This window comes from Orcinus orca, chromosome 13 (assembly GCF_937001465.1).
Source record: "Orcinus orca chromosome 13, mOrcOrc1.1, whole genome shotgun sequence".
In the NCBI taxonomy this organism is placed as follows: Eukaryota; Metazoa; Chordata; class Mammalia; order Artiodactyla; family Delphinidae; genus Orcinus; species Orcinus orca.
The window spans coordinates 12,567,205-12,586,704 of NC_064571.1; the positions used below are offsets into that span (position 1 = coordinate 12,567,205).

General features: G+C 46.7%; 1 protein-coding gene across 5 annotated transcripts in view; it reads right to left on the minus strand.

The window, feature by feature from the left end:
- The window catches only part of RPIA (ribose 5-phosphate isomerase A), a 113,693-nt gene extending 101,271 nt beyond the window's left edge, over positions 1-12,422 (minus strand). For all 5 annotated transcript variants that reach the window (XM_049695891.1, XM_049695892.1, XM_033416307.2 and 2 more), the window contains exons 1-3: positions 12,105-12,422; positions 6,378-6,438; positions 4,185-4,240 (exon numbers count right to left, since the gene is read on the minus strand). In XM_049695891.1, the coding sequence (XP_049551848.1) occupies positions 4,185-4,240; positions 6,378-6,438; positions 12,105-12,377 (390 nt within the window). In that variant the 5' untranslated portion in view covers positions 12,378-12,422. The remainder of the gene's footprint in view (positions 1-4,184; positions 4,241-6,377; positions 6,439-12,104) is intronic.
- Positions 12,423-19,500: the final 7,078 nt, after the last annotated feature.

Below are 19,500 nucleotides of genomic sequence, written 5' to 3' on the forward strand. Positions count from 1 at the left end.
AAGCTTTTAACTTTAAAGGGAAAATCTAGAAAAATCCTTTAAACACCTATGGGTTTACTTGTTTAAAAGGCAGAACATGAAATATCTTGATTTCCTTTCAATCATTTCAGGAAGATTGCGGCTAGCTAAACTTAACACAGAATAAGTTTGGGTTTGATGGGGGGGAGAAAACAAAACAGTAACTCTGGACAAGTGAATTTTTTAAAGTCCTGTGAACTATGAATGACTCCTCTACCTGATCAGCTGGAACTGGCCAGCATTTTCCAGTCTGGGTACACGGTTATTACTAACCACCACAACATAGAGGTGGGCTGGGAGGATGCTGTCTTAAAAACACAGATCAAACTTCCAATTAAAGATAGCAATTGAACACCTGTATTTAGCTCAGCTCTTTCCCTAAACCTCTCTAAATCTATAGTACAATAAAGGAATTTTTCTCAATGGCATAAACCAAAAAGAGGAAAAAACAGCAACCAACTTCTAAAAGCTAGATCACTGATCGACAATGGTAAATGGCTGAAATGAGAAAGAGAAATCCTAAGCCAGTATCCTAAACCAGTACTGGAAAAAGCTAAGAAGTGACCAAATAAATGGCACAGAACCTCCCAAAAGGTTCAAGGACCAGCAGCCCTGGGAACTTCAGAAAACAGACACCACGGTGGGAGTGAAAAGCATCTTGCTCCACTACTCCCAAAGCAGCACGTTCATTCTCTGGCGGTCAAACAGCAGGTGTCAGGACTGGCCTGCCAGGCGCAGCTGAAGATGGGGTACTGCATCAGCAAGCTTTGGCTGTGCAGCAGCTACCCCAAGACTCAGAGGCTTAAAAGAGCCTCTCATCCTCCAGAGGAGGAGCCGAGGCCTGTTCACATGGCCGCAGAATGGTTTCAGCAGCAGAAGGGCCAAGCCACAAAGCAAAAGCACTCACTGTTCAAGCCACTGATGGCCTGCCATTAGGTCACATCCCATTGGCAAAACACGTCACACGATCAGGCCCAGAGTCAAAGAAATACTGCAACGTGTAGCAGGCACTTTTTCCCCGTCTACCACAGGCACTACGCTGAAAACGGGGGTTATGTCCCAAATAATGACAGACATCTTCTAGCCCTCTTCTCTTAACTTGGCTCCTGGGACACAGGCAGCCACGCATACCCGTCCTGAAAGGGCACTGGGCAGTCTTCTCCAGGAAACCTGACCAGCCAGAGGAAAAAAAAAAATGATCTGACACTAGGGGTTCCCCAATGATCTGTCTGCCACGAGTGCTCTTGGCAGACAAGCCGAGAGCAAGGACCACCCTCACCCCGAGAGCTGGTCTCCGGTCAGCTTCTTAGTCCACTAGTCTTCAAAATGAGCTGCAATTTTTAAAAAAAGAACAAAGCATTCTAACAATATTTGACTGTGTTGGTTGTTACATGACTATGTCAAAACTCAGAATTATACACTAAAAAGAGTAAATTTGGGGGCTTCCCTAGTGGCGCAGTGGTTAAGAATCCGCCTGCCAATGTAGGGGATACAGGTTCGAGCCCTGGTCCGGGAAGATCCCACATGCCGTGGAGCAACTAAGCCCGTATGCCACAACTACTGAGCCTGCGCTCTAGAGCCCACGAGCCACAACTACTGAAGCCTGTGCGCCTAGAGCCTGCGCCCTGCAACAAGAGAAGCCACCACAATGAGAAGCCTGTGCACCACAACGAAGAGTAGCCCCTGCTCACAGCAAACAGAGAAAGCCCGCACGCAGCAACAAAGACCCAACTCAGCCATATTTAAATAAATAAATAAATTTTTATAGATATTAAGAAAAAGAGTAAATTTTCTATGTAAATTATACCTCCAACAAACTGTAAAAAAAAAAAAAAAAAAAAAAACTTTGAGAAAAGAGATACAGGAGAAGAAATACTAAAACAAAAACCAAAGTATTAACATCCTCAGGGAGCTAAGAGAAGAAATTGAAAAAAACTGCACCCATAAAACAAAAACAAACAAAAAAACTTTTCAGAGAACAAAAAAAAAAGAGTTATTTGAAATTAAATACATGAGAGCAAAGAAAGCTCAACAGAAGGGTTAGAAAAAGGTAAAGCTGAAAAGACAAAAGGACAAAACAGGCCCCAAGCACCAAGGAAATAACAAGTACCCTAAAAGGAAAGACCAGAGCCAGAGAAAACAGAGAAAAGAAAATTAAAGGAATAATAGGGGGAAAAATCCCCAAAATTGAAGAGTGTGAATTTGTAGAATGACATGTCCCAGCAAGCACCCAGCATAGTGGACAAAAATAAACCCACACCAAGACACAGCATGGTGAAATTTCAGAACACTGTAGACAAAGAAAAGATAATATAAGGGAGAGAATGAAAAATAGATTTTATACAAAGGATCAAGAATCAGAATGGCTGCAAGCTTCTCAACAGCAAATTGAAAGCCAGAAGAGGGAATTCCCTGGCAGTCCAATGGTTAGAGCTCCGCACTTCCACTGCAGGGGGCACAGGTTCCATCCCTGGTCCGGGAACTAAGACGCTGCAAGAAGGAAAGTTCCTGACCACAAAGGGAGATCCCAAGACAACAGCCGAGGGCAGCTGCTACCAACCAGAGTACCAAGAAGATGAAGCTGATGGGAGTAGAATATCCACTGGGCCAGAATGAGGTGAGATTTTCCATCCAAGTAAGAGTTTGGGGTTGAATTAGTAAGAAGTCCGCAGACAACCAAGGAAATGGAAAAAACAAAGGCATCATTTACTTAACTTTCAGGAAAACAAAATAATGAGCAGGCACGGAAGCGTAATCATAGCTGAGTGCACAGCTGTAGCTTGGACATCACAATTCTGAGTGGGGCCTCACCAAAACGTAACTGTACTGCACACCAGGAGAAGGGTGTCTGACCTGTGAGAGCAGGAGGGAAGAGAGAACCGAATGCTCGTCTTCCCTGCATCCATTGAGCGTGGAATTATTACCTCAAGTTGAAAAAAAAATTTTAAATGGCAAGAAAAGCATGTAGTTTCCAGATTTTGGAGCAAATACCCAATCAGCTAAAAGAGTTTTAAAAGTATGTCCATCTAAAGAGCAAGAAATGGTGGTGGTCAGGAGTGGGGGAGGGTGTGAAGGGAGTGTCTTATTTTTTAATAAAATGACTTGAATTGTTTGATTCTTCAATCTATGTGTATGTATAGCTTTAATTAAAAATAAGCACCAATATGAAATAATTTTATTAAACAAGAAATAAAAATACTAGATGATCAAGTCACTTGGAAAAATCAGACACTTCGCTTTTTCAAGAGCGAGGCAACCCATCACAGCCCCTCTGACTTTAAGAGCATCTCCTCAGAACATCAGGATTTCCAAAGCAAGAAAGGCCAGGTAAAACCACTCCTTTTCTAGCCTGAAGCAGGAATTATGGTATTGTCTTCAGTTCCCTGGGTGTCCGGGCAGCTTGTCAGAGCCTCCAAGAGATTTAACTTCAAAACAGCTCCGACAGCGTGCACGATCCTTCCTAACTTCCTATTCTGCCTACCTGGAATCCTTCCTCCACTCCCTACTCTGACAGGCTGGGGCACACACCTGACACATCCTGCCTCCAGGACTGAGAGTTTCTTAAGACCTAGCTGTCCAAAACGATGTCCACAACATCACAGGAGCACAAATCACCAGCAATGCCAACCTTTAACCCCAATTCACAGGATCCCTGCGACGAAGCCAATGAGAGACGACACACATACCCTCCCCACAACAGCCAGGTGAGGCATGGGGCTCTGTCTCGGCACCTCTCTTCCCTCCTTTCCTGAAGTCTACTATTCCCTTATCTCTCCCTGTGTTTAACTGGCTCCACTGCTTTCCTTCACCAGCCCCTGCTATTTTATGGTGGAGCAGCATTAGACATGGACTCAAACTACTGTACTTGCATTTCTAATGCATCACTTAACGCCCTTTAGCCTCAGTTTTTTCATCTATAAATGGAGATAATACTCCTTGAGGACGGAGACCATGTGGTTATCTCTGCGTACTCCTAATACAAGATACACTAAAATATTCACGTCTAAACCATGCTTCTGAGGAGCCATCTCCAGTCACCTGCGCCCCCGCTCCTGGCTCTCTCGCCCAGAAAACCCTGGGACACACCCAGAGCCACACCCCTACATCCTCAGGGACCCAGAAGATTCATCCAACTGCCAAGATGCAGAACGGAAAGCAGGACATACCTGGAAGGAAGTGGGAATACAGACGAGGTTCAGATTCTCTTGCTTCACTCTTTCAGCTGTGGAGACAAAAGCCGCGTTGGTGGTTTTTCTCTCTCCTCACCTTATTTTCCTTGTACTCACATTTGCTCAAATCCCACAGAAAAGGTCCAACCCCTCCCCCCACTGAAATGTCCCTTTCATTCTATGTCCCCACCCTTGCTGAAAAGTTGGTAAACAGCCTTCACATGTCACTAGACAGGGACAAAAAAGCCTAAGGAGGTAAGTATTAACCACAGAAAGAGCAACGTCAGGGTTTGCTAGTATGTGCATGGCAATATTCAAAGAATTTTGTACACATGACCTTTTAATCCAGTAACCCAAAGATAACTTACAATTACTATCCCCACTTTACAGATGAGGAAACTGAGGCACAGAGAGGCAAAGTAACTGGTACACAGTTAACAAATGGCAGAACTGGGATCTGATCCCAGGCAGTCTAGTGCCAGTCTTAACTACTTCTCTATATAGGCTTTTACAGAGAAAAGCTAGAATTTGACTTTTACAGTCAGTAAAAAAATATAATCATTTATAGACCTCAGGGGGTGGTTAAAGAGGGTTTATTTATTCACTTTGGATTTGTACCTTTCGGGAAAACTCGATTTAAACAAAAAGAAAAGTCTTGGGAATTCCCTGGTCGTCCAGTGGTTAGGACTCAGTGCTTTCACAACCGGGGCACGGGTTCAATCCCCGGTCAGGGAACTAAGATCCTACATGCCGACGATGTGGCCAAAAAGAAACAAAAAGGAAAGTCTTAAGGGATGCACACAAAGAACGTCTACTGTCATTTCAGTAAACAAAGGATGTCGCAGCCATCAAGCCTTCAGCCACTGCAGCTGCCCCCAAGCGGTGCACCCCTGAGAGAATTCAGGACGGAAAAAACAGGATACTGGCTCTAGATTAGGTGCACATCAAAGGAATAATTTCACTGAGCCCAGACCCTTGCATCTTCCACACACAGGAAAGCACTACATTCATTAACTTGAGATGTCTGGTTTTTCTTTAATTAACTGTAATCTTTTGATGTTTGACTGCTCGGGGTTTTTTTTGCAAAAACTCCTATATATCCTGGCTCCTCAACAGTCCCTCAGAGCTATCTGGGAGGCTGTATCCCAGGCTTAAGTCCTCAGTAACACCCCCAAATAAAACATAATTCTTGGGCAATTCTCTGGCGGCCCAATGGTTTAGGACTATGCGCTTCCACTGCAGGGGGTGCAGGTCTGATCCCTGGTCGGGGAACTAAGATCCCACGTGCAACACAGCATGGCCAAAATAAATAAATAAATAAATAACACATACATACAACATAATTCTCAACTTTGAGGCTGTGCATTTTTTTTCAGTCGACAGGGAAAAACCGTCTTATTAAAAATTTCAAGTCTCCTTAATCACTGGGTGTACGCCTTGGGAGATTCAGATGCCACTATTATGAAACCCACAGTAATCCCTGTGCCCTAAAATCCTTCACATACTCAGTGCTGAGGCAGAAAGGTGTGCAACGCTGAGTTTTTCAGAAGCCATCACACCCGCACCACAACCATTCCTTAAAGACAAAGCATTCCTGCGCTTTGTCCCCTGAGCACAGCCCCTTGGCACCTGCCAGAGGAGATCCACATTCAGGCAAGCCTGGCCTCTGGGCTCTGTTCTCACAAACAAGAGCAGGGCTGTCAAACCTGTCCAGCAGCCACCGGGGCTGATAATGCTTGAGCCCTTCCTGAGCCCAGAGACACCCAAATCAGAATGAAGTCAGCATCTGCAGAGCCAGCCACCAACTGCAGGGTCACGGACAGGCCGCGCCTGCGCTGGCCCCGCCGACCTCGGTTTGTTTGCTTGAGAAACCGCAGGCTTTAGAGGGTCTGCCTGCCTCAGGACCCACGAGGCCACACACACACACACACCACTGATGACAATTAAGATTCTGTGGAGACCTCACCCTAAGTCAGCTCCTCACCCAGCTCAGCAGAGCAAACAAAGCCAGGGCAACCCCAAATCTGGGTGAAGAGGCCCAAGAATCCCACTCAGAGAAGAGCAGAAACACTCACCTGGCCACAGGCTCCACAATGCTGGTGCCAAGCTGTGCCCTGCTTCCTCCCTCTCCGCTATGCCCCCATCCCCACCACCCCACACAAACATCCAGGAGTCAGCCTGAAAACATACCTATTCGCTGCACAGCGTGGACAATTGTAGAACCACTCCCAATTCCCAGCACTTGGTTATTCTGCAAAAAAAGGAGGAGGGAAATCCAAGACTTATTAATACCGTGTTTCACTCCCTTCTCCAGCCCACTTCCTAGAGCTATAAAATTATTAGGAACAGCAATTCACCAACTTGGGTGCAAGGTACTGTGCCCACAGAAACATAATCACTGAACCTCAAAGCTGTACTATGTCCTGGTGCCCAGTGGCAATTTTCAGCAGAGCCCTCCTCCTTTCATCCCTGACAATGACATCACCATTTCCTCCTGTAAAAAGATAAACTGAAGCCTATTAAAAATTTTAAGCATTTATTTCAGCAAAAATCAGTTTGAATTGGGCAGCACTCAGTCTAGCAGGCAGAAGGGAGCTCTGAGGAGCTGTACAAAATTAAGACTTTTATAGCAAGAATTAAGCGGGGACAAGGAAGTTATATTGGGCAAAAAAGCAAGCTGGTTACTGTAAGGTTACTTCCCTTTAGGGGACGGCAGGGGTCTACCAGGCAGATGACCTCAATAGTGCTGATAAGGTGATTCCTGATTGACTGAGCTAAGATTCCATTTCCGGGAGAGCCAAAAGTGTAACTAGGTATTGTTTGGTGATGCGGCGCTTGGCATAAGCGACTCCATTTTGGGTCTGTTGTCTCATTTTTAACACTCCCTACCTCTTATCAACACAAAAGATTTGGCTTATTTACAACATAGAGCAACTTAAGTCAGCCTCACAGAAATGGCCTGCAGATGAACGCTGAACGATTTTTGGCCATCCCCAGGAGCACGATCAGAAAGGAAAGACCCTAGGAGAAAAACAGCCTAGCTGAACGTTAAGAGCAGAAAACAGAGGTTTCTGGCTTCAGCGACTTTTCACACAAGTTTAACATCTACACAGTCCCCATCAAGTTGGTGGCATCACAGCGAACCTCAGAGACACATCAAGGCTACCATCCAGAGCTCCAACCCAAGTCAACAGAAGAGAGTCTGAAGCAACCTTGAACAGCAAATCACGTCAACTCTGTCCGACTGATCCCAAGGGGTCCTCATTTTGCACAAGCCTGCTTCAGACAAAATGGTGAGAGGGTGAAGGCTTAGGTGGGAACATGAGAAACAGTCTTCATCTGCCATACAGGAAGCCACTCCTTGAGTACAACGGAGAAGTAACAGGCATCTTACTACTGAGCCTATTATCTTAAGAAAAGGGGGCAGGTACCTCAGAGTAGACCAGAGGCAGAGTAGGGGCCCAGCCAAGGTCAGTTAGACCACAAACGGCAAAACAAGGTCAGAGTACAAACAGTCAGGAACTAATGTGAAGCTTGGTTCTTAAGCAACTTCCTGGGAGTAATCTCCTGCCTGTTTAGGGCAAAACAGCTACAAGCCAAAGCTTAACATCATCTGTTAAGCACCTACCAAGAAGATTCATAAATGTTAATATAAGTCAAATCTCACAACAACCCCTTGTGACCTCAAGGCCCTCAGCCTCACTTTAGAGATGAATTCAACACCCTAAGGAAAAATTTAAGACTTAGAAATGAGCAAGAGATTATTAGACATACTTTCAATGAAATGCTGGAATCTGCAGGTAGTATCTGATCCTACAGGGGTGTGTGCCTTTGCTCAAAGTTTCAAAGTCACCAAATAACACCAAGGGGCCCTAAAACAGAGCTTGTGCTAGGTCAGGATTTCACCTGTGATGATGCCCTCAAGAAGGCAATGCATCCAATAGCCATTTAGCTACTTGGGCAAACCTCAATCGCAAGGTCTTCAAGACCAGTAAATGCTACATCACAACACAAAACAGCTGAATATCAGAAAATGTACAAACCTTAAGTAACGAGGAAATATCTCGACTAGGTAGGCTCAACCTGACCTTCACACCCCTACCTGAAGCTGTGAGCTCTAGCTATACAGTAATTCAACTGTCAGCTTCCTCATTACCATACTCTGCCATATACTCACGTCACCCAGCAGGCAGGTGGCACACAGATGAACTTGGGTGAGTCACACAAGCTCTGTGCAAGGCTCCTCCCTTGGCTTTTGAAAGAGGCCAGGAATTGCACAGGCCTGCCAGGCCCAAAGCTCCTCAACCCTGTGGTCCTGCTACCTTGCAATCAAACGACTGGCCAAGAATCAGTGCACCAGCCAAAGCCAAACAGATGTGGCCCAGCAGCAGAAGGCTGCCAGGCAGGCTCTGCCGTAGGAGCAGGCCCCTCCTAACGGCAGTACTTGACAACAGGTTGTACGTGCAACATCACAACTTGGGTCACCTTGTCCAGTAGGGTAATCTCTTCTGTTGACCAACTGGAACCACTGCCCACCAACTCCTTCAAGCCAAGCCAGCCAAAAAGCTAAGCCCAGGCTCCAAAGAGAACAAAGGAGGCTAGGGACCTTCAGGAGAGCATGGCCCTGCACGGTGACCCATCCTGCAACAGGCACATCTGAGTCCCGGGTGGCTACCCAAAGGCTTCAGCTGAGAACTCGCCAAGTTTTCCACCCACCCAGAAATGCAAGTAGTCACCAATGGGCTAGGGAGATTCACCCCACAACCTCCATATTCGTGTCCACACTCCGCATAATTCATCAAGCGTTTACTGGGAAGGCCCCACTGTGACCAACACTGAATGAAAATAAGGTTAACTACCCTCCAGAAGCTTACCCTTCAGGGAACTGGGAGACGCCCATACACGTAACTAGACCATAAAGACACCTAAGAGGCATAAGGCACCTAAGAGGTGTGGAGTGCTACAGAATTCAAGGGGAGAACTGCTTCCCCTACAAGACTAAGGAAAAACGGAAAGGAAGAACGGCCTTTGAACCAAACCCTGAAGGACATATATGATTTTAATAGGCAAAAGCAGCGAACAAGAAAAGGCACTCTTGGTCAAGGGTTTTGATATTAAAACACACACTCTATGCCAGTAGTCTGTCCTTTCCAATGTTCTGGTACATGGGAGAGAAGGGAGCAGAGAAGGAAACAAGACTGTGGGCGTAAAGACAAGAACTAGAGCCTCTCATCTGTGTATCCCCTCCACCTGCCTCAGTACTGGTTTACAATAGATGCTCCTGATGTGTCTTATGGAGGTTAGGATGAGGCCACCTGAGGGGCACAGTGACAAGAGTAGATTAAAGCTTCAGAAGATGATAGTGCACCACTTGGGTGGTCGACAGAGGGGACGAGATAAGGGCAACTGCAATCTTCTGGCCACGAGGAGAGCCTAAACCAGGAGAGTTGGCAGGCCAACAGGAAGGGTCAGTTCTAAGAACATTCCAAAGGTGGAACCAACAGGACCTCGCACACAAGCTAGCTTGATAAACTTACACAAGTGAGTATGAAACGGAGCACGACCCTATGGCGTCCTCCCGTACAAATCCCTTCCGTGTCTTTCGCTTCCTGTTTGTAGGAAATAGGCTTCTTTCAGCCTCCTTGACCTCCCCTGAGTTCCAAAGGGCAGATTCAAACAGTTGCTAATCAGGGAAGGAAGGGACTGCAGAAACCAGGGAGGTGCAGTCAAGAAGCAACGGTGCTGCGACAGGCAAGGTCCCGGTTCCTTCTCAAGGAATATACAAAACAATACAACTCTGAGTTCCTGTACGGGAACTAAGGCCCCACCCAGGTGGAAGATGGGAAATTCAGGCTGGGCGCAAGACTTCCGGCTAACCATCACCCAGTTACCTCACCATCAACCAATCAGAAGAAAGTCTGCACTCAGTGGAAGATAAGACTCTGAACGCCCCCTCCCCAAACGATTAACTGCGATTAACTTCCCCTTTCTCCCCTGGAGTTGATCCTTGGAGTCTGCCTTCTCCCCAGGTTGCCGGCCTCCAGAATAAAGTAACCTTTTCTTTCCAACCAACACTTGTCTTTGGAGGGGTGAGCAGCCAAACCTGGGTTGTGTAAAAAGTAAACAATTTCAAGACAAGTGCTAAAGGAAAACTCGGCCTTAGATGGAAAAAAGGATAGGATACCCCCTGGAGAGAGCAGCTAAGCCTTGACGGTGAGGTACGGGACTATGCTCAATAAACCTGCGGCTCTGAATTAAGTTATCTTGTCTGCAAAGTATCCAGGACCAGCCTCTCCTCCTCCCTTTAGCCACATTTCTGACCACCACACCAACTACCTACACATAGCAGGCACTCAACAAATACCTGCAATGAATGAAACAAAGTTACAAAGCAGAAAATACAAAATTCAAGTAGTGTTGGCATCTCAGAAAAGAAGTTTGCAAAGGAAAGTGCGTGTAACAGATTGGGGTGAGTGCCCCCAAAAGGCCTATGACGATCTCCCCAGGATTGCCTGGTAACTTCACGCAATAATGTGGCCAGAATCCAGTGTTTTGCGGCTCTGGCCTAAGGTGGGAGCTTGCAGATTGTAATTTAACCAAATACATAATAATAAAACAATGGTCAGGGAGGGGCGTGCCACCAAACAGGAATGCAAATAGGTTAACAGGAAATGTAATACATGGGTCTTTTCTAATTGTATAGATCTCATTTATCCATTACATTTATCCATTACGACTCACTTTATCCAGGCATTTTGGAATTTCAGCTTACCGTCCCAATTTTGCAGCTGAGGCACGTGAATCCCAAAAGGAGAGCCAGATTACACATTTTACATTATCTCTGTGAATCCCCACAGAAAATCCTATTGCTAACCACACTATTAAACCAGAACAGAGCAGCTGTGTAACAGGTGGAAGGGCACTGGAACGGAAGTCACTCGGTTTGGGTCCTGGAGGATCCTTGGTCATTCCTCCGACAGAACACGCTGAGCCAAAGGTTACCACACTCGCCCCTCCCACTTAGCCAGGCGGTGGGAGGATCAAACATCTATCTAGGCAAAATAACTTTGTACACGAAAGCATTACCAAATGTAAAGAATAAAGAACCATCACTAGAGAAAAGGGAATCTGATACCACTTTCCAGGAAGCAGAAAAGAAAGACTAAAAGCCAATAAAGTCAAGGAAACTCCACCTAAGGGTAGAGATACTCCACTTGGCCGCCGGTATTACAATTAAGGTAACTGACTGCTGCCAGCAAATGTGCTCGGGTTAAAAGACTCCACCCAAGAGGACCACACCCGCAACACAGCAAACAAGTAGGGCCACGACCTCGCCAAGTAAGAGCTAAACATCTCCACATCCCGACCTTAAAGAGGGTCCTCCAGACTTCAAGTGTCAAAAGGAGGAGGTTTAAAGCCTGGGTTTCTCCTCTGGCTCAGTCTCCTCTTCCCTCCAACAAGTACACTCAGGAGCGGGTGCGCGCCCAGCTAAGCACTTTCTTGGAGTAAAATTTCAAAACACTTTTAAAATCAGCTCCCCCCCCCCACGACTTCCCAGGGCAGTGAAGCGAGTAAAGACCTCTCGCAGTCCCAGTCTCTTATTTGTTGAAAAGGAAGCCACACGCTAAGTCCCTACTAACCCCACTCCAAACATCAGACACACACCACCAGGCTCCACTTTGCAAACTTATCTGGCCTGGACAAGCAGTCTTTAGATAGCACAACTTTAGGGAACGCGACCCCAACCGATTCCACATCTAAAAGGCCTTGAAGGAGCAGGTCTCAAGGAGGGTGAAATGCGTACCCCCTCCCCTCTCACGCAGCTCCCTCCCTGCCAGGAACTAGGCGCAACCGGCAGTGCCCAGAGCGCGAGCCCATCAGGCCGAGCACGGGCGCCCCACGTCCTGAGCTGCTCACCCTCACGTGGTTCTCCACGGCCGCGCGGCCGGCCAGCTTCTTGGCCTCCTCGGCCTTGGACATCGTGGAGGGGGCCGGGCAGACGCTGTTAGCGTCCCCGCCAGCTGTACTTGTGCTGCCAGCGCCGAACTGCGCGCGTCCCGGCAACTGCACGTGGGAACCCGGAACGCCCCAGCTGCTCCCTCCTCCGCCAGAGGCCGCGCCCCCGGCCCGCCCGGGCAGCGGGGCCAGGACCCGCCCGTAGAGGGTGCTGAAGGGCCCGGGTCGCTGCATCCCGCCGCCCCGCTCCAGCCTCCGCCACGGTCCCGCCCCCGGCTCTGCCGGAAGTCTGGTAGTGACGTACTAGGTCCGCGTCTGCTGCAGCGCGGGGCTTTCTGGGAAATGTAGTTCTACGGCTTCAATGGCCTAAAGCCGTGCCCCAGCCTGGACTACCAGCCCCACAATGCTCCGCGACCAGGTCCGCAAATCTCGGCGACAGGCATTGGCGCAACGGCTTGTACCGCCCAAGTAGCCCCGGTGGGGTCAATCCTGGAGATTTTTCTCTTTGCTCCAGCATCTGCGAAGGGAGTGTTAGACGTGACCCTGTTGTTTTTTCTAGAAGTAAGAACGTGGCGGTGGACGAGGCCTGAGGGCAGTCGCTCTTCTAGAGATGTCCTTTTGGGAGTGACTTCTCTAGACTGACGCCACAGGGAAACGCACCTGGGGGCACCGGCCCCCACTTTAGTCCATCCTTAGGCCCCCCCCGCCCCCCACCGCAGGCCCAAGGCTACAAATTAGAACGCCCAGCCTTAGATGTTGTTCTGCATTGGGCAGCGTTGGAAGGCACGGTTTCCCTCCAGATGGAGCCTGGCTGGGAACATACGTGTGCCCTGCAGAAACCCTGCAATACTTGTTGACTTAAAAAGGGCTTTCACTGAACCTAACAGCTTTCTCTTTTCTTCTCTACCTTTGAAGTGTCTTGCTGTAGGTGTGGACGAAAAAAAACGCACGACGTAAGGGCAGTGACTTTCAGCTTTATTCTGGGACCTTACTAGGGACTCTAGCCTGGGAGATAAACCTCTCAGCTATGTGGAACTATTACGAAGAGAAAGGGGAGGGGCCAGTATATATATATATATATACACATATGAATTTTTGATCTAGGAAATGTAGTTAAGCATACATCTTGGTAAAAGATGACTGCTAATCATTAAAAATATATATATTGAATATATCTCAAGTTAATGATTTTAGTGCTTTCCCAAATATGGGAAGATCCAAGAATCTAGGGTCATTGAAATTCTTCCTTAGATATGCATCTTAACTATCTAGGGGCCATGTATCCAAAACACAAAATGCTTCATACTGTTTTTCTTCATCCTGAATTCCCCTCAGGGTGCACTGCTGGTGGGGCAACTGCAGGATTGAGACTTAGCTCTTCGTGTAACTGGATGATGAGTGAGACTCTTTGTCTTTTTGTTTGTTTGTTTACAGAGGGAATAGGGAGGGTCAGAGAATTCTTATTGTTCCCATTTTACAGGTGAGAAAGCTATTGCTAACACCAGCCTTATAAACTACTTAGAGGTCTTTAAAAGGCACTAGCCTTTGTGCTACTCCTCCAAGTTGGTGGAATCCATTCTGTCTGCCGTGAATTCATCTCCTTCAAAGTCACTTCAGGTCTTCTCCCTCTTCTGTGTGCAAGGCACCGGTAAAAGTTGTGTTATCGCCCTGGTCACCTGGATTCTCTTTGCCATGACCCCTGAGGCTGTCAGCCCCTGGACCTGAAAGGAAAATCAAAATGGAGTCGGTAAGAGAGTTCTCTAAGATGGAGTCAGGAGGCCGTTGGGGAAGTGTGATTTATGCACCTTTAAGCTGACCACTTTCTGTCTTAAAGCAGGCATTCAGGACATCTGCCAGAAGCTCGGGATACTTATCAGACCCTTACCCTAAAATAACTCCAGACAGCCTATCTACTTATTGGGACCCTTACCCTAAAATAACTCGTGACAGCCTAGTCTTTCAGGACAAATATTTTCTTACCTGCATTGAGAATCAATTACAATTCTTGCTAGACAACTCTAATAACCTTGTGGTTTTGTCCGTATAAGCTCCTGGCTTTTTCTCCTCCCCAGAACACTCTTGAGTTTTACCTGAATCTGTGTCTCCCGAATTGCAATTCTTAAGACCCCAAATAAAGCTCCTTCTGCTTGACAGCCTCGATACTGATCCCACTACAATCGCCCACCAATAGTTCAACCACCTCCACCTTGGCCTGCAGGAGGAAAAGTTATTTGAGGTGATACTTGAATCCTACGTTTTAGGCAGAATTTGGAAATTAGCGCAAAGTTCTGGCTGAGATGCAGGAAAAAAGAAAAATACGTGCATCTTCACTACAGTTGGTCTCTACAAACTTGTGGCCTCTCCTGCATCCTCTTGGGGGCAGTCTCCCCCCCTTCAGATTTCTCCATCAAAAGGTTACTGGAGCAAATATCAGTGCCAATCTCTGCTTTACCCACCTCACTCCCCACCGCCCCCAGCTGCCCCCAGTCTCCAGCATTTGAACTGGGGCTTCCCACCATCTTGATTGTTCTGCCTGTCTGTCTGCCCCTCTCTGCACAGCCAGCTCCATCTTATTCTTTAGACTCAGCTGAAATCCACCTCCTTAGAGAAGTCCCCCTGACTACCCTATCTAAATTGGGTTCCCACCCACCCATCCTCTATCACTTTACCAGTGTTTCCTTTCATTCATAGAACTTTCCTTGATTATTTATGTTTACTTGGTTTTGTATTTGTTTGTCATCTGTCCTCTCTGGAAAATAATATTCTGGGAGTTCCCTGGCGGTCCAGTGGTTAGGACTTCAACACTTTCACTGCCATGGCCCTGGGTTCAATCCCTGGTAGGGGAACTAAGATCCTGCAAGCCGTGTGGCGTGGCCAATAATAATAATATTTCTGAGAAGAGGGAATTTGCTTTTTTTCCTCTACAGTATCCTCCGTGTGTCCATAACAAATACCTAAAGCATGACTAGATAACGGATACATTTCATGCCTAACCCCACACTTCACCTTCAGCTGTACAGAATTTCAATTCCTGCACACATGCTCTTACCTCCATGTCTTGAAAACACTGTACTCTTCTCTCAGATGTTCCTAAGGTCTCCACTCTTGTACATGTTACTCTGTAACCCTGAACCCCACTGCTTCCGGGGTTGGCTGCCCGGAAGTGGCTGCTTCCACTCACCTCTACCCTCTCTGTGATAGTTCACCTTGCTCTATTCATGCGACTGTCTCTCTCAAAAGATTGTGAGACTGTGTCTCTGGATAGCACAGACAGTCTATTCCTCATAGAATGAACAGTGCCTGGCTCACTATTTTGGGAGTAAGCAGTGTTCTAAAAGGTCCACCTGTCTGTGCCTCTGTTTTTGTTTTTTTTCTTTCTTTCTTGTCTCTCTTCTCTCCATCTTGCAATCATTTCTCATTCCTGCCTTCACTTTTAGCCCTTCTCCTTAGGTCTGCCAATGGTACCCAGTGACTCTCATGGCCAATCTGAAATTCCGCTGGCGGCTCTTGGGGCTGAGATTATGCTGACCCTTAGAATAGTTTGAGTATCGTGTTCCTATGACGCTTTGCATTTGTATATGTATTAATAACAGTGCCAGGCACCATGCTAAATGCTTTGCGGACGTTATCACATTTAATTTTAACAACTCCAAGAAGTGGGTACTCTTATCCCCATTGTTCAGGTAAGACATGAAAGAAGTCCTGACTGACCCAAGGTCACACTGCTCATAGGTGAAGCTGGGCTGCAAACCTTCAGTGACTCTAGGATCAAACTTTGATCTAACAGAATCACCTAGATGGATGTGTATTAATTGCCTTCCCACACACAGTATAGCCCTAAACTTTGTATAAACCACACAGGTAATGTTTTTTCTCTTTAAAGTCACAAGTAATAGCAATGGACCTTAAGACAAAAATAGTTAATAAGGGAAAAAAGGAAGGAAAAACTCTATAAATGAAGAAGTAGTAACTGAAGGGAAGTCCAAGTTTTGGCTGCTGGACCACTTTCAGGGTCTCACAGAGGGGGGATCAATCTGTGTTATAATCTTAACAAACCACTAAAAATTCTATTTCTTTCTAGATTCCTCGCACTGGCAAGAACCACATGGGGCTCATTTCCCCCTCTTTCGTGGGCCGTAATGTCCTTGGAAAAGAGTTTTCAGGGACAGAATGAAGGATCACAGAGCCTATTTTCCAGCACTATTATTGATGGTGGGAGGGAGGGCCTTGAGCACCTCACCTCCTTGATGACTCCAGTGTGGTCCAGTCTGAGAGGAAACAAGGCACCTTGACCACTCCCTCAATCCCAGGACGTAGGCTCCCCCAGGGAGATACACAGCCAGCATGCGTGCCTGCCTGGGCTTCAGCAAAGCAAGAAAAACTCTCTCCCTCCCCACTTCCCCACCTCCCTTTCCACTCCCTTCTCCCTCTCTTTTTCTTCAGTGTGTTCATTTGGAAGGGGACTCCCAGGGAACACTGTACAGATGCTGGGATGGACCTGAGGATCCTGACAGAGACTGGCGTGGGGCTAGCTCCAATACACCTCAGGCTAGAGTTCGGATTCCCCTAGTTTTATTCAGGAGTTAGACTCATTTAGAAATAGCTCACATTCTCTTAGCATCCAACTCTCACAACCTTAGAATGGGCCTTTGGAGCCCCAACTTGTGTCCTGACTTCCTTCAACCCCTTTCCACAAGAACAGGTTTATTGTCTACTAGTAATTTTGACTGAGATTTAAAGCGTTGGAAGAGTATGAGACCTTGTTATTTCTGATGGTCTAGTGATCAAAATGAGCCGTGGTTAATATACCAGTGTTCTGACCTTGCTAGACACTTAGCACTAGAAGGAAGCGTAGAGCAGGCCGTTTACCAAAAGCAAGTCTTCCTTCTGGTTGACCACATGGTCAAAAAATATGTATAGGACCATTTCTTACTGCTGTGTGAAACCATTCCTTGCGTAAGGATCAAGCTGCCTCTTGAAATCTTTACAGCAATGGTTGTCAACTCGGAGTGATCTTGTGCCCCCCACCAGGGGACATTTGGCAATATCTGGAGACGTTTTTAATTGTCATGACTGGTGGCTGCTACAGGGCAGAGGCCAGGGATGCTGCTAAACATTCCACATGCACTGGTAGCCACAGAGCATTTTCCCACCCAAAGTGCCAGTAGTGCTGAGATTGAAAAACTCACCTTAAAGCATCCTCAAGTGCAAGTTCACAGGTGGGTCTTCTACCCCAGGCAGTTTGTTTCACCTGCTTCATCTACACCCAGAACTTTCACGTGATCGGCCTTCTCCAGTCCATCCTATCGCCAAACGTCTACCCACCTCCTATCACCACCACCCCTTTTGGTTGTTTCCTGTTCCCCAGAGTGCCCTCAGGAATTCACCTCTTCTCTTTGGTCAAGGTCGTCGCTCAGTTCCATTGTTTTTCTTCCTCTGGATGGAGCTGGAAGAGGCTTCACATCCCTGTGAGTTGAGGAGGGGTCGGAGGACGTGAAGGAACACAAGCTTTGCCTGGCGGGCATGGGAGGTGGGGGGAAACATCCACGAGAAGGTTCATCCTTTTCACACTGTCAGAGAGATCAGCTCTGGCCCTAATGCCTGCACTATCACCCCAAGAGCCTGTGTCTGTTTAGCCTTGAGCAGCACCAGCCTGGCTTACCAGGTACCCGGCCCCAAAGAAGGGAAGGATTTGTGTCCTTCTTCAAGAAGGAGGCTGGGGACTTCCCTGGTGGTCCAGTGGTTAAGACTTTGCCTTCCAGTGCAGGGGGTGCGGGTTCGATCCCTAGTCGGGGAGCTAAGATCCCACATGCCTTGCAGCCAAAAAAACCAAAACATAAAACAGAAGCAATATTGCAACAAATTCAATAAAGACTTTAAAAATGGTCCACAGTTTTCAATGTGGTCCAACAGGTCCAAAATAACCTGTTCTGCCACTTCAATGTATAAATGAGTCCTCCAGAGGAATCAGGGGCACTTTCTAAGGCTGGACCACACATTTTAGCCATGGACCTTCACTCTCCCTCAAGTTCCTGCCCACTCCCAGGTCTTCCCTGATCATTTAATAAAGTACCACTGCCCCAATCCGCAGCCCTCCAATCCCCACCTCGTGCCCACCAGATCGTCCTATTCTGCTGTAACATCATCTCATTAAGTAATCTGTTTCCTTGTGTATTGCCTGTATCCCCTATTTGTAGAATATAAGCAGAAAACTTGTCTTTCTTATTCACTGCTGGATACATGCACTTGCAGAATGAATGAATCCACAGCCCTTGGCCCCTCCTTTCCCCTCATCCCCCCAACTCCCCACCTTCAGCCTCACTGATGTGGAATAACCTCCCTCTTTATCAGCTTACAAGAATGTTTCAGAGTGTAACAACTACTTTTACCAAGAAATTATGATAAAACAATGGACCAGGATAACTCCATCCCGAATGTTTCTCCTGCATCTCTGGAGCTGTTTGCTGCGTATGAAGCACACAGTAGGCGCTGCTGGATGCTCTGCACAGTGTCTCCGATGTTTTTTACAGTAACTGTTTCCTTGCTGATTTCCCCGACTCAAGGCCCAGCCAGAGCTCAGAGGGGAGGGGCTTCTGGTAGAGACTGCTGGGCCTTGGTGTCACCACACATGTGCGCGGTTCAAGCAGGAGCTGAACAGACCTGAGGTCAGCCACTTCTGTTCTCCCCACTAGAAAAGCAGGACACCATGTCTTGAACACCATTTAGAGTGGCCGGACATACGTTCTAGTAATGAAAAAGGGAGCTGCAGGAAAGGAGCACTGGTTTTATTATTACCGGGAGAATAAAAGCAAAAACGAGTTACTAGTTTTCTGAGCATGTTTTTCTTAAGTTGGTTAGAAAGTCCATGCTCTCCCAAGCTTCAATTTCTTCTAAATTATAATCTAAATATTTATTGGGTTTATGAATAACATGTTTTGATTATAACTTTTAAAACCAGACTTTATGTTTTAAAGCAGTTTTACATTCATAGTAAAATTGAGTAGAAAGTAAGATTTTCCACATACTCCCTGCCCCCCCGCACATGCATTACTTTCCCCCATTATCAACGTGGTAATAAATATATGGTAATCCCACACCAGAGTAATATATGTATTACCATTGATGAAACTACATTGACACATCATTATCACCCAGAATCCATAGTTTGCATTACGGCTCACTCTTGATGTTGTACATTCTATGGATTTGGACAAATGTATAATGACATGTATTCACAATTGTAGTATCATATAGAATAGTTTCACTGCCCTAAAATCCTCCGTGCTCTGCCTATTCATCCCTCCTTCCCGCCATCCCTGGCAACCACTGATCTTTTTTTTTTTTTTTTTTTTTTCTT